Below are 18,452 nucleotides of genomic sequence, written 5' to 3'. Positions count from 1 at the left end.
AAGCCTGCGCTCGGCAGCGCTTCCCACGCGCTTGGGGTGTGGTGTAATGCAGATAAGGCCTCCTGTGATAGACGAGATGATGACGTGGCAAAGAGGTCCTGGCCTCAATTTTCCTGTTGCCCTTTTGCGTGTAAAATTCCTTTCCCTTCACATGGGAGTTTTCCAGAGAAGTTGCTGATTAAGTGTTATCATCACGCTCGGTGCCACACGGAGCGTAGGAAGAGCTAAAGCTTCAGGTCCACACGATTGGATGGCATAAACTCACTGGCTTCTGTCTTAAAGCATCTCGGGTTCGGATGCCTTTGCGCGTGGCATCGCTGATGCGGACAGACAGGGCACGGAGCTTGAGGGAAATAACGGGTTTTCTAGTTTTTCGACTGCTCACCTTGAGATGCAGGTGAGAGAGTTCTCCTAAACCCACAGTCCCTCGGGAGCTGCGTTTGTTCCCATTCAAAGCAGAGCTGCCCAGCGTCTGCAGATTTCATCCCCGCTGCGTCCCCGTGGCCAGCCAACAAGCGCGGGACACACAAACACTGACCGCACGCGTTGAGACTGTTAAGGTGACTTCTGGATCACCCTGGAAGTTCAGGACCAAGGCAAAGACAGAATCCAGTTCTCCAGTGTAGCGCTAAGCCATCTTAATCCCCAAAACATCACCGAGTCCTGCAGCCCTCAGCCTTGCTGAACACGTGCACATTTCAGCACATCAGAAAGCGGTTCTGCAGGAGGGTCTCTACCGGCCGTTCACCTTCTGTGTCAACTGAAAATGGCAGCTTGAGGGGGGAAAAAGTGATGTGTCATTAGGACTGCCTTCTATTGCATGGTGGAGTTAACTTGAAACTGCATAGACGACTCTCACACTGGTGCTCCTGACCTTGGAGTGCTCATTCGTGTAATGGTTTTATATGCGTAATTCCCATCGTTTTCAGAAAAGCGAGCTCCCCTGTGGACCCCGACTGACCGCGTCTGGGCTCCTCAGCTGGCACATGAATCTAGATTCACCGCACGAGCCTCCGCCACAGCGGGAACGCCGGCGCGGGGCTGCTACCCTCCGTGCGCACCAGGCGCGGGGCTGCGCAGCCGCTGACGGTGCCAGCAAAGCACGAGGGGCCCTGGCGAACGGGCTGCAGCCGCGCTCTGCGCTGGCACCGAGCTGTGCTGCCTTCGCCCCCTTTCCGACCCGCCTTTCCCTCTCCGATGTCTTGCCTGGTTTGGTTTCCTCCTCCCTCGTCCACGCAGATGAACCAGCTGCGGCTTTGGTTGCGGCGGCGCGTGACAGCTGTCTGATGGTGAGCACTGAGATTGCCACGGGCCCCCACCTCGGCAAAGCAGGGGTGGACGGAGGGGGCAGAAGGCACGCCCAGACCGCGCCACTGTCCCCTGCCAGACTTCTGGCTCCTGCTCGGGAGTGTGAAGGTGCTAGGGATTTCGCTGAAATGGTCAAAGAATTTTTAACTTGCGAAGAACAATATATTTTCCCTAACCTCATTCTGGCAAATGGCTGAACCTTTGTAGATGAAATTTTCCCAATAAATTTAGCTCGAAGAAAGCTTTTGGCACGAAGGACTGCAGCCTAAATGGTTAAAGTTTGGCAAAGTTGTTAGGAGCTTAAACCAGGGTCTTATAATGGAAAGTGTTAGGTAAGCTTTGCCGTAGGCACAGCGGCTGGGCTGTGCCCCTCGCGGAGGGGTGTCCTGGTGCTGGGGGTGCCACTGGCTTCGGCTGGGGAGGCTGGAGGGACTGAGCAGGCGCCGGAGGGGGCCAGGGGCTGGAGCAGGAGGCGAGGAGGCAGCTCAGGCCTCCAGGCATCCGATGAGGACCCTGGGATTTGCTGCCTCCCTGGAGTCGGGGTGGGGGGGCGTGGGTTTCGCTTTACGTTTTGGCATTTGCTTTGCAAACTGACACACTGGCGCTCTGGTCCCTCAGGAAGCTGTAAAAAGAAGAGCAGCAAACGAGTGAATGTGTTGAAACGGAAGCTCCGCACTTTGCTGTTCCTGCCCCATCAAAGGCTGCTTTCTCCGAATGTGCCTGTCTGCAGGCGCTTTCTCTCATTAACTTTTACTCCAGGCTTGAAGCGCTCACCGAGGTTCGCACCAGAGGAGGCATGTTCCAGGCTGTCTGTTTGCATTTGCTGCCAAAGACATGCCCACCTCCAGCACAGGGAGGAGAGGGGTGGAAAAGGCTGCCTTTTATTTGCTGCGATGGTCCTGGTAAAACTTCACTTGGGGCTGGAGTAAATCTCTTGGGAAGCCCTGTTCGCACCTCCTCCCCCGTTGTAAATAACATCTGACACAATTATGGTTGGGCGCACGCAGCTCCTGGGTGGGATGCTAGTAGCAGCTTGCCATGCCTGCTGCGTAGCGCCGAGCCGGGCTCCCATGGCAGCGCGCTCCCCCGAGCACGTGCGCTGAGGAGGAGCCTGCTTTCCTCGCTGGCCCGTTCGGGCTGAGGCTCGGGGCTCTGGCTGTGCAGCTGGCTTCTTCAAGAAGGGCCGACAGGTCTGCGCAGACAAAGGATAGGCCGTCAGGGGTTTTCTTGTATCGGGCTGCATCGTCCTGCTCACTGCGGTGCCCCTAACACCTCTTTACATTCCCGTCATCCACGTTTGTTCTTCTTTTGGTGCAGCATTCCCGGTTCCGTCTGGATGCCCTCTGCACATCGCGAGCCCTGCTCGCCTGTGGTCCCTTTTGCCCTTGCAGCCACTTCAGTCCCATCCTGCCCGTGCATCCTATAGCAAATATTCCCTCCGCGGCAAGAGGCAGCTGGTGCCAGGCCAGTCTGGAGCTACGTACATGCTGATGAGCTGTCGTGCCAGCTTGGAGCGACATACTTTCTTACGAGTTAGCCAGGAGTTATGTATGTTTGGGTTTGCCAGCCTTTTAGCTGCCAGACAGGTCAGACTCGTGTTTCTGTCGGTTGTTGGCAGCAGAATCAGTAGCTCGGAGGATCAGAGCCTTGAGGCTAGCGAAGGTTTTGCTGTGCCTTTGTCGTAAGTCGTAGCATCAGCCGCTTGGAGCAGCTCTGGTGAAGGCAGTGCTGAGAAATAACAGCTTCTCTGGCAATTCTCCAGGCTTTGCCAGTGTGGGCGAGACTGTAGGTGCCTTTGCTGGTCTGTCTGCCTGGGACTGGAGTGTCTCGGTGCAAATGTCACTGGTGAAAGCTGGGATGTATGTGGCTCTCTGAGCAAGAGAAGTGTTTCTGACACTGCGTGGGGTGTTGCACATCCAAAACTGACTCCTGCAACCTCGCTGGGGCCAGGGGTCCAGAGCAGGATCCTGGCCCTGCCAGCTGGGTCAGGCACCCCAAGCGCGGAGGGAGAGCTCCGAGTGCTGCTTAGTGCAAGTGGAAATGGCTTCAATCTGTGTTTTGACTGATGGGTCTTTTCAGGAAATTTCTCAGAATAACAGTTCTAAAAATGGCTGCTTCTTTCCACTGATATTTCCTGGAAAAGGCTGCAGTTAATTTTAAACCACTATCCTTTTCCCTTTTCAAGTGGAAATGGCTCTGTGCTTGTCCTCAAGGCTAATGTCATTCTTTCTGTCCTAGCCTGAGTTGCACGGTGGAGGGGGACAGCGTGCCACCGCCCTGGCCTCCTCTTGCAGGACCCTTTGGTCTTTCATGGCTGCAGAAATGGGGGTGTTGGGGGCACACTGTGCACATGTCTGCTTTCCCCGTGGAAATGAATAACCGCCTCTCTCTGAGTCACTTCAAAATTATGTTCCTTGTCGGTGACTCCTGACCAGTCCCGAGTACCCAAGAAATCCATCTCTAAAGTCATTCCCTTGCCCAGCCTAAAGCTCTGTTTGTCGGGGTCAGGAAGGATATACTGAGCTGGTTATCACGCCCCAGGTGCAAGGATCTAGTCCTGCACCTGGATCCTGGGCTCTGGGACGGTCAGGGCCGGAGGCAAGCTCCTGGAGCAGCCGGAGGGAGCTGGTGGCACAGAGCTGGCCTGGGCAGGTAGCCCCTGCTTGTCGGGCAGAGCACGGCTTCCCTTGTGGCTCTCGGGCAGGCTTGCTGCTTCGGGTGGGAATATGTCATTAATTTTTATACCTTCCCCTGTAAACCATCGACCCTTTTTATGATGTCATGAGGGATTCCTTAATTTTGCAGCTGCTTCCTGGTTACGTCAGAGAAGAGCCTCCCGTCCTAGAGCCCAGCGCTGCAGTCCAGGACGGCTGGAAACAAATGAAGTGTTGAATATCTAATGGCTTCCACAGGGAGAGCTGCTCCATCCTCCCCAGGCCCCCGGCATTCCTCACCTCCTAGGCCTCCCTCCCTCGGACAGGACGGGGTTTCAGCACGGAGCAGAGGGAGCCACGGGCTCCCGGGCGGCCCCGGCTGCTTTGGAACACGTGCAGCGAGTTCCCCTGTGCTGCTGCGTGTCGGGGCGCTGCGGCCAGGACACCCTCCCACCCCCGGGGCCTTCCTGCCTCTCCTCTCTACGGGGAGGTGGACTGGGGGCATCCAGGTTATTCCTGCAATCCGAAGGTCGCTTTGGGAGGTGGTGGCATTCGGATCGGCCGCGGGGCTCTGCCGGGAGAGCTGGGCCTGCCATCGTGTTTGCTGCCTGCAAATTCAGTCAGGGAGCACCCTTCCGGGAAAGCTGCCCGTCATTCCCAGGCTCTTTGCAGGGTATCAGCCAGGGCTGAGTGAGTGCCTCCAGGTTCCCAGGCTTTTTTGGGGGCAGATGAGTGTGTGTATGACTCGCTGGTTCCCAGCGGAGAGCCAGGAGTGCCCATGACTCACAGGTCCTCTGCGAGGCGGTGTCAGGGAAATGCCCCGCAGCTGTGAGCATTCCCCTCGCTTTGCTGCTTTATATTCCCGTCGGTTGTGCGCGGTCTCTGCCGCAGGCAGGCGGTGGCGGGACCAGCTGCCTGGACCAGCAGCGCAGCTCTCCTTACCCGCTTCCTGCAGACAGCCCCATCCCGGTGGGCTGCCCCGCAGCCCTGCCAACGCTTGTCTGGTGGAGGGTGACTCACGGGGAAAACACTCTTATGTCTGAGCGATAAGAGAGCAAACCAATTGCCTTCAGGTGCTGTCAGCCTCGAGGTGACCAGCCTCTGTCTTCTTCCCCGCAGGGCAGCAGCCGGCTGGTGAATCAGTCGTCTGTGCCGCCGAGCTGCTGACACGTCAGGCGGGTGCCTTAGGCACGGCTTGCCCGCAGCCCGCGCTCGCTGCGCTCCTCCACCTCCAGTGTCCCCTGGCCAGCCCGTTATGTCATCCTCGGGACTGTGTCCGGAGACCCGTTCGTTCGTGTGATTGCCTTCGCGTATGGTCCTTTACCGTGTCACCGGGGAAGGTGGGTTCAGCTGTCGTTCCCCGGGAGCAAAGCGCATCCCTGCTGCTCTCTCTGCCTGCGCTAGGGCCGCCCGCTGCCAGCGCCGCTGCCTGGAGCCGCAGCTCAGGTTAGGACGGGGAGGCCAGCATAGAAACTCTCTCGCTGGAGTCCTCCCGACCCTTGGCTAGAGCAGTCCGGTTGCCTGGATCAAAGGAATCTGGTCTCCTTTGAGACTCTAACGCTTGTTGGCTGGTGTTGTTTTAACTGCAAAAGTTTCGGCACTCCTTGTGTTGTGTTAGCTGGGGTAGATGGAGGAGCATGTCTGCTGCTTGCTTGTGAGCTCGGGGGTTGCTGTGGCTCACCTCCACCGCTGCCAAGAGCATGCTCGGAGCAGAGCAGCTGGGAGCCCTCACTTCCAGCCCCCCGCCCCGTCCCCGCAAGCACCCCCCCTGGCCGAGGCCACGTGGCCTGTGCTCACTCTGCCCTGATTGTCCCTCGCAGGATTTCCTTCGGCACATGGCACTTGAGCGGCTGCAAGAAGCTTCCTCCAGCAAATCCCCCTCCTCGGAGGTGGCTGTCCCTTGCATCGCCTGCTCTTTTCCCATTCCCATTTCCTGTGGCTGGTTGCGTTGCCCTAATAGAGGTTTGGCATTGCTGTTCTGCACACCCTAGTGGGAGAAGGGATGTGTTTATCACTTTTCCTGGAGATTATCTGTTTAAGCACTCTCTGACAGTTACAATAACAAGGGCAGCGCGTTGTGTTTCCCAGCAAAAGGACACTCGCTGCTGAAAGATGTATAGCACTAATTAGAAATACATAACATCCGGCCACATGGCAGCCTTCTCCCGGCCGCTCCATTTCCTGAGCTCAGACGACTTTAACGACAGTTGGTTTATGTTTTCCATGAATATAATGTTCTCAGAGAAACACAAATTTCTCCCCGTTACAAAAGTCCCCATTCTCTCCGCCTCTGTCTCCCCCCTCCCCACGCACTCTTTCCCCTGTGAAGCAGGTAGATTTATGACTACAGAATGCCTGGGTCGGATCCTGCTGCCAGCTGGGTCGCCGCAAAGCTCGCAGCCCCTGCGTGGACACAGCTGAGAGCCCAGGTAGATGCTCGCAGAGGGCGCTGCAGCAGCCGTGCTGGCTGACCCGTCCTGCTCCCCAGGCTCTCTGCAAAGGAAACTGCCTCCTGGTAGAGAAACAGCGCTCTTCGTGCACGCCAGTGCCCAGCTGGAGAAGAAAAAAAAGCCTCTTTCCTACATGCGAAGAAACAGGACTCTTCTACAGCTCAGAGGGTTTTCGTGATCTTCAGAAAAATGGCCTGTCCCTGGTTCGCAGGGGCTTTTTCTCTGCTCTCGCCGTCTGATGCTCAACAGCTCCCATTTCTTCCATCCCATCCCCTCTCCTTCCTCTCGCTCTTGGACTCTGCTTCAGAACAGATAGCCTGGGCACCAGTTGGAGGAGTCTGGGTCCAATCTCCAGCTCGCAGCAAGCAGCAGTCACTAGCACAGGGACATTTTTTCGGAGGTCCCCGTGTACTGGATGGGAGCAGGGCTGTTGCTCTGCTGAGTGTAACGCAGGTTAGGTGTAAGGGCGTTTACATTTAAGGGAGGTAGGAAGATGGAGCATGCTCAGGGAGGTGAAATCTTAGAAGGTTTTAGCTGCTGAAATGAATTCCTATTGAATATGGAAAAACTGGTGTATTTCAGATGTTTATAGCTTGGCCAAGTGTGGACAGATTTCTAGTAGGACAGGAAAACTCTCTGTTAAAAAGGTTATTCTGCAGCAAAATCTCTGATCCCCTTTCCAGGATTTGCAGTTGCTAGATTAGCTCAAGGAAAAGGTTGTAAGTGTTTTTTCTAACAAGGGTAAGCCACTATCTTGTTTCCTAGCCTCATTCTCACAAGTAGCCGAACCGTTTTGGCTAAAGATTTCCGGAAGAATTTGGGCTGAGACAGGCACCCAGCATGGAAACTTCAGCTCCAGTAGTTAAAAGTCTGAGCCAACTGGAAAAAGGGTCTTAAGAGCGGCTAGCGTCAGGCAGGCTTACTAACACGCCGCTCAAAACCCGGCCTGCAAAAAAGACTGTCAGAGCCCACGTCCCACCGGCCGGTCTAGCATGAGGAGCCCTAACCTCCGCAGGGGGTTTGCAGGGCTCTTGCTTATTTTTCCGGTGCGGAAAGACAGATCTTCGAGGCAAATTCAGCCTGTGAAGTGCGGGGTAGTGCAAATTACCCAGGCTGTTGGTCCAGGCTGCAAAGTGTTTGATGATGTTCCTGCTTTAAAATACTCTGCCTGCTCCTTCCTAGCCCTGTGCAGCGTTGCACGTACCTCAGAGTTTTGCTGGCATAGCTGATGCGGGGCTACAAGTGACTGAGAAACAGATCCAGCTTGAGAAAGCTCCCAGAAGGTGGGTTTTTAGGCTGGCTCAGCTGCCTGCCGTGACTGCAGCGTGGCTCCACGGGCTGTGTGTCGTCGGTACAGCAGGCGGTGGTACAGCATGCGGCGAGGGTACGCCTTACCCTGAGTCAGTCTTGGCTGCAAACGCTGCGAGCTTAAGGTCCTGAAGCTCTGACCTTAAGCTGTGGTTTAACAAGCAGTTATTTAGGTAGCGGTGCCAGCTTTACCCACGCTCCTCTCCCCCCACACAGCACCTTTAATGGCGATGGCACAGCTGAAAGGTGACATTTCTAACCCTGATTAGCGGCGTGATCTGGTTCACAGGGCGGCTGCTCAGGCGAGAGCTGAGAGGCGACGCGGTGACAGGAGCTGTTTAACTGATGCCGGCATTAACAGGGATGTTTGCCTGGTTGCAAGGGGAGGAGGCGGAGGGGGAATGTGTTGTGGTTGTTGTTGCCCAACCTGGTGTTGTGCTGGATGATTTCCTGCGGAGCCTCGGGGCTGCGGCTGCTGGTGGCACAGAGGAGCCACATCTCTGACCACCTCGGGGCCCGCGACCCCGTGGTAGCTTCTTTTGCGTGTGATTTCTGGCCGTAGTCAGCCTGACCACCTCCACACCACAGCCCGGCTGCGTGGCGTGGCTGGGTGTGAGGGCAGGAGGGTTATCTGATTACAGCCCGATTTGGGGTTTCAGGGGAGGAACTGGAGTGTGGGTTTGTGGCAGCTTTAGCTGGTGGGATGCCATCGATGCCACCTGAAAATGTCTCTGGCACCAAGCTTCTGGTGACTGCCTGCGGGGATAGGATGCGGGATTGCCCGTGGAGCTGACACAGTAGTTCTGCTTTTCCTGAGTGTGCTGTGGATCTGGGGAAACAGACCTGGGAATTACAGGGTTTGCCCTGACCTGGGCAGTCAGGATCTCTCTGCCTGCTCTTGTTGGTCTGTAGCAGCTGGTGTCCCCGGGTTATACTAGTGCTGTTCAACTGCAAGGGCAGGAGTCACCCAGGTGTCACTCCAGCCTCCAAGAACATCTCTTCCCAGGAAGTTTGTGTCTTAACGTGTCATGCTTTACCAGCAGCACAGACCATTGCTCAGCTCAGAGGTAACGGCACCCTGTGGGCTCCAGACCAGACTTGTTGCTCCAACCCCCCTTTCAGCATATCTTCTACAAAGTATTTTTCTCTTAGTGCCAGGGTGGGCTCAGATACTTCGTGCTGTGGGCAAGAGACCTTGCTGTGGGTCTGAAGAGCTAGTTTCCCTACTGCCCATCACTCAAAACACTCCACAAGTTTCTATCTAAACACCCATTTCACGAGCACTCTCCCTTCGATTGCACCCTCTCCTAGACTCCCCTCTGTGGCGTGGGCAGCCGGCGGTCTGCCACCCACAGCCCCCGCCTCACGCAGCCGTGGCCACTGCTCCGAGCTCCCAGCTCAGTGGAAGCTGAAGCTCCCTGCCTCCCAAGGACAGTGGTGAAAAGGCACAAGGAGAAAGTTGCTCCTGATTTATGGTGCTTTCCTTTTTTGTCCTACAGTTAAGCTCTTAATAGCCTTTGCCGGCAGGGCTGGGAGCTGGAGTGCTGGTGTGTGTTCAGGGGTCTCGAACGAGCACCCACCTTGATGCTTGTCCTTCCCTGCAAGGTTGTGGGGCTGGGGGAGCCTCCTTGAAATGGGACTGACGCACTTGGCCAGGGAATGAACTTTCAGGTCTGGGGGAGTTCTGTGTAATTTAACGATGAGATGACAACGCCCACAGCAGCTGAGCTGGAACCGTGGGGAAACAACCCGTGAATTCGCGTGTCCTGATCCTCTCACCTGCACAGAGGGCAGCTTTGCAGGCTGGACCGGGGCTGAGCATCATTGCGGTACGTCAAAGCACCGTGGCTTTATATAAACCAGGTGTGAGCTGGTGGGCCCATGGTTCGTGTCTGCAGCAACACGAGATGTTTGATGGAGCTGTGGCTGTAGTGCTCAGCTTGAGTGAGCGGGTCACGGGTGGCTGTACCTGCAACAGCCCTCAGGCAAGAAACAGCCTTACTCTCTTGTGTATGTTTTATGTTTTGTGGGGAACCTGTAGCCTGCAAGAAGAGCTGCTGGTGGCAGTGGGGAGGGCTGAGGCCCTGGTGCCAAGCCTGGCCATGGCCACCACAGAGCACTGCTCCAGCGCTTGGAGCCGATCTCTGAAGTACAGCGGGATTGTGCAGTGCTCGTGACCTTCAGCATCACGAAAGCCTTTTAAGCTTTGCCCTTTTTGGAGGGGGAGGACTTAGCTTTCATACCAGCCCAGTTTGGCGGTGACTGTGAGTCTGGCTTGGGCACCGTGCCCAGAGTCCCAGGGGTGCTGCCCACCCAGAGTGTGGGAGCACTTGCTGAGATGCCCCAGGTGCGGCCGCGCAACGGCCACGGCCTTGCTGTGTGCCCGTTTAAGCTGACACACAACAAGAAGCGAAGACTCCAGCATCTTGCCCGAGTGCGGGAAGAGGGAGCACGAGGAAGACAACTGTAATTTCTTGAACTGGACTGTGGCCAGAGCACTGGGACTCACACTCTTAATTGTGGGAAAGGCTTCATGAAAGAGATTTACTGTCCCAGAGTGGTCACATCTTTAGTTTTATGTTTCCTCCAAAAGTTGACAGCCCCTGCAGTACGGCACTTCCTACCATTGCTCTGTGGCACCGGCTCAGCCCTGGCTCCGGGAGCAGAGCACCCTCGTTCAGCTGCCAGGGCCTCTGGTGCCACCCTGGGTTACCCTCAGTGATCTCCCCACTGGTTGCTGAACTCATTGGCAGCTCTAAGGGCTGGCCAAAACAAGCCTACAGATCTTCCACCTGTGTTTTCCTATATTTTCTTCTGCTTTAGTCTTGTTCTCGTTGTTTTTAACCTCCCACCCCATTGCTCCGAAATAATTTGCACTTAAAACCCAAAGTTTGTTCTCTGTGCCTCAGGTGTTTTGCTAGCCCCGGCTGGAACAAGGTCTTGATATCTTACTTTAATCCTCTTGCCCTTTGCTCAAAATCCCTGGTCTGCCACATCAGGGGAGTTCAGCTTCCAAGACCTTCTCCTTGTCCGCACACAGCTGGTGCTCACGTCTGTGGCAGAGGTGCAGGGGCTCCCCCTCCCCATGCCGGCGCTGGGGCTTTGCTCGCACAGGTGCTGGTTTGGAGTCGGTACCTACGTATTTGCGTTCACTGTGCAAATCCTTCGCCTGGCTTGCGGCAGCTTTTCGCCCAGTGTCTGCCCATCTGCAGGGTGAGGGCTGGGAGACCTGGTCCTGCGGCAGGCGATGCGCCAGCCCGCAAGGTGCTGCGGCGGAGCAGCCTGTGCAGAGTGAATGGCACGGAGACCCCCGAGCAGTGCCGGTACATCCCAGCCAGCCCTTCCCTGCCTCCCTCCCGGCAAGCCCCTGGCCACAGCCACTCCCCCCTGCATCTCAAGGGAGGACGTGAACTGGGGGCAGAGGGGACTCGGAGGGCAGAGGCTGCCCGTAAGGCTTAAAAATCTTCTGTGAGCAGGCAGCACGGTGCCTGAGCGAGCACAGGCAGCCTGGCATGCCCCACGGTGCTCTCGGCCTTGCTAAATGTAACCCACGCCCAGCTCCAGGCAGTTCCCTCGAGCCAGCTCCCCGCTGCTCTCAGCAGCCTCAGAAGTGGTTTCTGGCTGGGTGTAGATGTGCCGGGGGGATTTGCTCTCACTCCGAGCCGGCTCTGTTTGGAAGAGCTGTGGTCGTGTGGCATCTACTTGAGTAACAGCTTCAATTAAGCTCTCTTGACAAGCTGTTGTGTGACTGGTGAACTAATGGGAGGAGCCCCCTCCTCAGCTGCTGAGGTTAAAACTCCAGCAGGGACAAAGATCAAACATGCAGCTAATTACCCTTTTAACACTTAAACATACCCCCCTCCTTCAGGGGGAGGCATCAGCTCTGAGCAGCAGCTTCTGTGCTGGGAGCGCTGGCTCGGGCTGGGCTGGCTCAGCACATGAGGCAGGGTCAGGCACAATGTGGGCAGTGTGACTGAGCCTCTTCCCACTCTAGAGTGGCTACTCACCACCTTTTATCCCCACCATGCGGAGCAAATTGGGTCCAGGACAGGTGTGAGCTGGGGAACCACTCACCCCTGCAGAGATCCCTGCTCCATAAGGGATGCAGAAGGGGAGGTTGCAAAGGTGAAGCAAGACAGAGCATCTGACCTGCTCCCCGCTGAACCCTCTCTCTGTCCCTTAGAGTGTGTCTCTGAAGACTGCCGCTCCGTCATCCAGGAACAGGCCACGGCCCTGGGGCTCTCCATGTTTGCGCTCTTGGTGAGGAGGTGCACCAACCTGCTGAGGGAATGCGTGCAAGGTAAGGGGTTACCAGCAGGATCCACACAGCTGCCCACAAGGCAGCCTGCTGGGGTCAGGCCCTCACTCCCTGCTATTTTGTACACCCATTTCCCCTCTGCTGAGGCCCTTGGATTCTCCCCGGTGTCCCAAGCTCTGCCCAGGCTGTGGCTGGATCATTTAGCAGGAAAGCCCCTGATGTGTGCTCGCAGAAATGCTTGGAAGAAAAGGATGAATGCAGAGCATGCTTTCTGTCAGCTATTGGGAAACATCCCAAAACTGGGACCTCAGGATCCTACCTCTGAGACTGGTGCACTGGCACCCCGCTGCTCTCAATAAAAGGGGTCACAGACATCCCGGCTTGCCCTGCAAGCCAGTCCATGTGGGGAGAACAGATCTGCCTTTGCACTTGCTGTGGGTTGTGGCTGTTCCCTTCTGCATCCAAGGCTGGGGCGATGGGGTGCGTGTTGTGCATCCCCTGACCCCACCTGAGCCTGGCTCCTAGCTGCGGTGAGCTGCCTCAGCTCTCACATCTTGTGTTTGCAGTTCAGCCACGAGAGGTGGAGCAGGAGGATGAGGAGGATGACATCAAGGTCTCTGCCTTGCCCCAGGACCTGAAGGAGCTGCTCCCCAGTGTGAAGGTCTGGTCGGACTGGATGCTTGGCCACCCGGACACCTGGAATCCTCCTCCGACCTCTCTCGAGCTCCCCAAACAGTACGTGCATCCTCTGGTCTGTTTTCTGGTGTCCGCTCCCTCCCTGGGCTGCTTGTGCTACCTTTCCCCCACGCTGATGCTTACTCCTGGCTGTGGCGCTCTGACCTGAGCACCCAGGAGACGCTGGCTGCGCAGGGGATGTTGGAGGGGGCACTTGTCACCCCTGGTGACTCACTGACTTCACTGATGCATGGGTGGGGTGAAGCGGCTCTGAGGGGACAAGGTGGCTGCCAGTTGCTTCCATGTCTTAGAAAATGTCCCATGAGCTGGATTTTTACCTTCCGCTTAGGAGGTGTGTCTGCTTTTGTTGGGATACATCTCCTTTATGCGCTCTGCTGGCCCAGCCAGCTGAACAGGCAGGGCCTTCCTCCCTGCAAGAGGGAAGTCCATTTCCAGCTTGAGCATTTTGTTGCCTTTTTGACTGATTGAGGCCAGCTTTGGTCAGGCTGGGCTGGCCTGGAGCAGCTTGCCTGTTCCTGGAGCTCCAGAAGTCGCCTCCCTTCTCCTTCAGAAACAGCTTGTCTCTACCCCTGCAACACACAAAAGGGTTAATTTTCTAAACTGGCCGATTCCAGCCCATTAGTCCATAATGCGGACTAGGCAATTTGCATATTTTTGGACAGAAAATCAAGTGAAAGGGCCAAGTATGGAGTATGCGAAACAGTGTCTGAGCATGCTCTGTAGCTGCTTTCCCGCAGGATTTTCCATCTGCCTCCGGTACTCCGGATCCAGAGCCTGAAATCACGTCTTATTGTTAATCCAAAGGAGCCAGAACCCAGGGTGATGGGAAGGCGCATTAAGAGTAATCCAGCAAAGTGGCTTAACCATTAATGGGTCCCCGCTCCGTGCGTCAGGTCCAGTCCTGCTCTCCTAGTTTATTGCCTCTTACTCCAGTTCTTTTTCATTTGGCTGAGGAAATGGAAATCTCACACAGGAAGTTCTGGGCCTCATTTTGTGGAGATGGAGTCTGTTTTCTGTTTGTCGGCTGCTCGGTGTGGGACCGCTGCCTGCTCATGTGAACTGCTGCCCATCTTTGGGCAGGAACTCAAACTGGGATCTGTCACGTGAGAGCGCGTGCACCAATCCCCCCTTCCCCTCGCGCTGCCTGCGCAGGGAGCTGCTGAGCCCTTGGCGACGGGCAGCCTCGAGATGGAATTTCTGATTGGGTTCGCGCAGCCAGCGCTCGGCGCCTTCCCCGGGACGAGCTGCCTCCCCCTCCTGCGGGGCGCGGGGCTGCGTCCCCCCGTGCTGCCGGAGCAGGTGCGGGCTCCCGCTCGCCCATCGAGGCGGGAGAAGGCAGTGGTGGCGGCCCACCCCATGGCGTGGCGGCGCGTGGCTCTTTGGGGAGCCCCATGGGTTGGGGGGCTCTGCTCCGCAAGGCCCCGGTCTGCTCGGTGGAGGAATGAACGTCTTTCTCTTGTAGCAGAGGCCCAACCACCCCCTCGCCTTGCCCTGTCCACAGAGCGTGGCTGAACAGCCCATCGTGTCCCATCCGTGCCCTTACTCTGGGGTGTGGGCAGCCTTCCTCATGCTGGCTCCCAGCTCCGGTGCTCTTTGGCTCACCCCAAGCATGGCTTACCCACGGCAAGGAGACAGGCTGCTCTTCCAGCCCAGACCTCTTTGCATTGCGTGGCTGGGTGTTGGTAGTCCGGGACTCTGGGAGCTTCCCTGGAGCTGCTGGTAGTGATGAGTAGCAGGGAACTCGCTCCGCTCTTGGGCATGCACGACCCGGGTCTTGCAACATTCTCCCTAGAGGTGGGAAGGGAAAAGGGGAGCACTGGGTTAGTGTTTCAGCTCTCTATTGACACAAGCCTGCTGTCTGGCCTGGGGCTGTTCAGTAACCAGGTAGAGTCACCGAGTCCAGGGGTTTAGATAGGAGCAGCTTCAAAGAAGTTGAGAAGTAAAACATGGGTCAGAGCAGCAGGCGTGTTGGAATAAGCCAAGGTTTATGGGCAGGGTGAGCTCAGGAGCGGGGAGAGCACGTGGGGAGCAAGTGCAGATGCCAAGTTGCAGAACTGAGTAAGGGGCCTGTGCCGTTTCACTCATCCTCCGACCTCGCGGCAGTGGGACGTGCCGCAGGGTCCCCACCGGTGCCAAGGGCGAAGCTGGCTGGACACGCCGAAACTGCCTCCCAGCGCTCTGCAGCCATCACTTTCATTGCCCCTCGTGGTGGCATGGGCGCAGAAAAGGAACAGTAAAAAAGCACAGAAACATCCTGCAAGGATGCCACGAATGTACTAAAGCTTCTGGAAAAACCAGGCCCCGCACCCACCTGGCAGCCCCCTAGGAGCAAAGGCCTGGCCTGGAGCTTGCATCAAAGTGCAGCTTGTCCAGGGCCAGCGCCGCTGCCAGAATGATGGCCTGGGCTTGGGGCCAGCGGGGCAGCTTGTCAAGACTCCGCCAGAGCCCAGGGCCCGGGCTGCCGGGGCTATGCATCCCGAGGCCTCCGCTCGCGCTGCGTTCGCCATGTTCATGATCGCTCGTTCTTAGTAAGGGAGAGAGCTGGGGGACTTTGAGAACGTCTAAACTCAGCCCAGCTGTGGCAGTTGGTTTATTGCTTTCAGCTGGTACTTGAACCCGGGTCCTGGTCTTGGAGTCTTTCCCAGGTTTAATCCCCGGAGCTTTCTCTGCAGCTGTATGACACTGCGCTGACCCCGAATGAGGATAGGAAAATAGAAACGGTGCCAAGCCAGAGTCTCTTTTTCATTTGGAGTCTGGCTGTCTGCCCATGACCAGGGTTACATAATGGGAAACATAGCTGGGGCTCTGGAGAGCCCGCGTTTCACCACGCTGCCCAGACCTTCGCGTTCTGATGCTATATATCTTCCTAATTGTAGCTCGGATGCATTTATCACACTGCTGGATTTGAGTCCTTACAATAAAAAAAAAAAAAACAAAAAAAAAAACCCACACCAAATTCCTCAGCTTGCCGCTCTCCCCCTTGGACAGAGGTGGAGGGAAAGGTGTGAGGGGTGAGCGCTGCCGAAAGCCGGTGTGCGGCTGTGAGCCACGCAGGAGCGGGCTCTGCCGAGCGGGGCGGGAGGCTGCATCTTTGGGGCCCGTTCCTTTGCAGGGGCTTGGGAATGAACCCAGCTCCTGGCAGGCATCCTCTCCCTAGCTGGGGGCTCGGCGGTCCCCAGTTCAGCGTGAAACGAGAAGCTACGCCTTTCCCCAAAGCCACCCGCCTTGCTCTGGCACGTGGATCCAGCTCTTAGCCACATCCGCACGGTCACCGTGGCTCGGGGGATGCGCTGGGATGTGTTTTTGGGCCAGAAGGCCATAGAGGGGTGACAGGCTGCTTGGATCGCTCTGCCTGGGGGTGCTGCGTGTATCTGAGGGGTGGGGGGTATCCTTCCCCTCTGCCGATTTGGGATAGGGGGCTCAGTGAGTTTTCCATGGCTTGTCTCAGGTGTTTCCAGGAGCTAAACCAGACCGTGGGCATCTCTGCTTCAGAGTGTCCTGTGGCTCGGGGATTGTGCGTCTGGACCAGGTGTTCCCAGGTATTCTAGCAGCAAACAGTCGCTTCTGTATCTTAAAATTAAGTTCTATCTGCCTGTTTCGTTGCAAAATTTGCGTTGAGGTCAGAACAGGCGGTCGTTTAAAGCAGTTGCGTTGCCGTGCAGCTGGGTTGGAGCAGCGTCTTCCAGACCAACTGTCCCCAGGAGTAATTTGCAGAGGCTGGGGGGTAAAAGCAGGGAGTCTTGGGGAGAGGGGAGCGGGGTGGATTTCCTAAGGGAGAGATATTAGCAGCAGATGGGGCGAAAGGCAGATCTCCAAGGAGGCTGCTGTCACTCGAGTGAATCCATCTCCTTTTGGGACATGTGACTGAAGAGCTGAGGTGGTGAAGAAGACTGGGCACAGGAGAGCAAAGCTTCTCCTTGCTCTATTTTGTTGCCGCAATGAATCTGTGGCTAAACGAAGTGCAAGAATTGATGGGGAAGCCACTGGCCAGACAGACAAACTGCTGCAGAGCTGACCCTGGCGAATCTGTGCTCCTTCCACGCTGGAGCAAAGGGCCTCTCGGTTTGTGGAGACTGTCTGCAAGCATTTAAAAATGGTTAATTTAAACCAAGTATTAAATTAAATCCAAAAGCTCTGAGCACATTCTAGAGCTTACCTTCCCAGAGAGATCTGCCAGATCGCTCTCATCACATCGCTTTTGCGGAGAAGTGTCACTGAGATGGCAGCTCCCACTGGGAGAGATGGACAGAGTCCTGGACAGGGGTGCCAAGACCTTGCTGGAGTTTGCTGGAGACGAAATGGAAAATCCCTTTTGCAGATCTCAGCCTTAGTTAGTAATGCTGGCCACCAGAGTTTCCCTATCGAGACATCAAAGCGAGGATTCAGAGGTGTCTCGGTAGTGTAAACCTGGCTGCGAATGAAGGTAGAGTCAAGCAAAGTAGAAGCCAGAAGTCTCCGTGGAGAAGGGGGCTGTGGCGAAGCAGAGGCTGGCTGGGAGGAGACCGCACCTCTCCTGGGGAGGAGAGCGTCCCTCTAACTCCAAAGGCGGGTCCCCGGGAGAGGAGCGGGTGTTCGGATGCCCACTGGCCAAAGGGACTGTGTGCAAGGCAGAGTGGGGGAAGTCATTGGTGCCAGGGGGCAGAGGGGCTGTGACCGCCGTGTCCCCGCTCTGGGCAGCTGTGTCTGAGTCCAGGGCAAGGCTGGTGGTTGCCTTCTGGGGAGAGCTCCCACCGCCAACCCCTTTTGTTCCTTGCAGAGGAGCTGCCTTTAGTTCGGCTTCCCCTGGGCCGGGAGAAGGGAAGGCCAGGAGGGGGATGTGGAGCACTTTGCGCTGCGGTGGGCACCGGTGCCGCCTCGCACCGGCAGCCGGTGGCTGCGTGTCGCCTGGCCCCCGAGCACACGAGCCCGAGGCGTTTGCCATCTGCACGGCAGCGCAGCTCTCGGCGGCTAGGGAACACAATGCAGGGCTTCTTCTGCGCCGCGCTTTCCGGGTTTGTTCTGCAGCTGTGGAGTTTGAATGTTAGTGTTTAAACAAGCTGGTATTACACAGGAAATGGCCACCTCCACAGGCCCCCGCAGGCTCGTAACATGGGGTCATTGTGCTTGATATTAATCACCAGGCAGCCCGCACCCCCGGTGAAGATGGTGGCTCATGCCGGAGCGCCGCGCAGCACCGTGGCCGGCGGGGATTCAGCGAGCGTCAGGCTCGCCCCGGCACCCCCTGCTCTCCCCACGCTTCGACGCGTTGCCTTTTGCCTTGCGGTGATGCGTGCCCATCGTGGGCACCCATCTTCGCCAGGAGCCGTCCCCGCGCAGACCCGGCCTCGCCGGGGCCGCGCTCCAGCCCGCGCGCTCGCCGCGCACTTGTGCGGCGCTCTCACCGTCGCCTGGCCGGGCTGCGTCCTGTCGGCGTGCAGCTGGGCTGCGCTCACACTGACAGCTACATTAAACCTGGAATCCTAAGGCAATAAAAAAGAAATTAACTCTTATTTTTTTTTCCTGTCCTAGTGGAATAAGCAAATGTAAATGTGTCTGTGGGGAAGTGAATGAACCCCCGTTCTGAGGAAAGACCTCGCGCTAACCCTCTTCTTGCTTCCTCGGTTAAAAGCTCTGGGAGCCTCGTCCCTGTACCTGGGAGCTGCGTGCCTGGGCTCGGTGTCAGTAATTCGGGGCCTCCCTCCGCAGAGGGATCCCAAAGCCGTGGGGCTGTGCATACCCAGCGCTTCCAGGCACCTGGGCTTGCCTTGGCTTTGCAGAGGCTCCGGCACCGCAGCGCTG

At 56.9% G+C, this 18,452-nt stretch overlaps 1 protein-coding gene and 1 long non-coding RNA gene across 3 annotated transcripts in view; one reads left to right on the top strand and one right to left on the bottom strand.

Annotated features, from left to right (window-relative positions):
* SMG6 (SMG6 nonsense mediated mRNA decay factor) overlaps window positions 1–18,452 on the top strand; it is a 115,920-nt gene that overhangs the window by 43,237 nt on the left and 54,231 nt on the right. For both annotated transcript variants that reach the window (XM_075113532.1, XM_075113531.1), the window contains exons 11-12: window positions 11,904–12,020; window positions 12,545–12,713. In XM_075113532.1, coding sequence (XP_074969633.1) covers window positions 11,904–12,020; window positions 12,545–12,713 — 286 coding nt within the window. The remainder of the gene's footprint in view (window positions 1–11,903; window positions 12,021–12,544; window positions 12,714–18,452) is intronic.
* LOC142066263 (uncharacterized) lies at window positions 10,279–17,576 on the bottom strand. The gene is made up of 2 exons (XR_012663655.1): window positions 14,293–17,576; window positions 10,279–13,243 (listed from the first exon to the last, which is right to left on the bottom strand). It is a non-coding gene; the product is annotated as an uncharacterized LOC142066263 (long non-coding RNA).

The sequence above is a fragment of the Phalacrocorax aristotelis genome, chromosome 18, assembly GCF_949628215.1.
Source record: "Phalacrocorax aristotelis chromosome 18, bGulAri2.1, whole genome shotgun sequence".
NCBI classification, from domain to species: Eukaryota; Metazoa; Chordata; class Aves; order Suliformes; family Phalacrocoracidae; genus Phalacrocorax; species Phalacrocorax aristotelis.
Note: the sequence above shows the minus strand (reverse complement) of the source record. Positions and strands in the feature narration are given on the sequence as shown.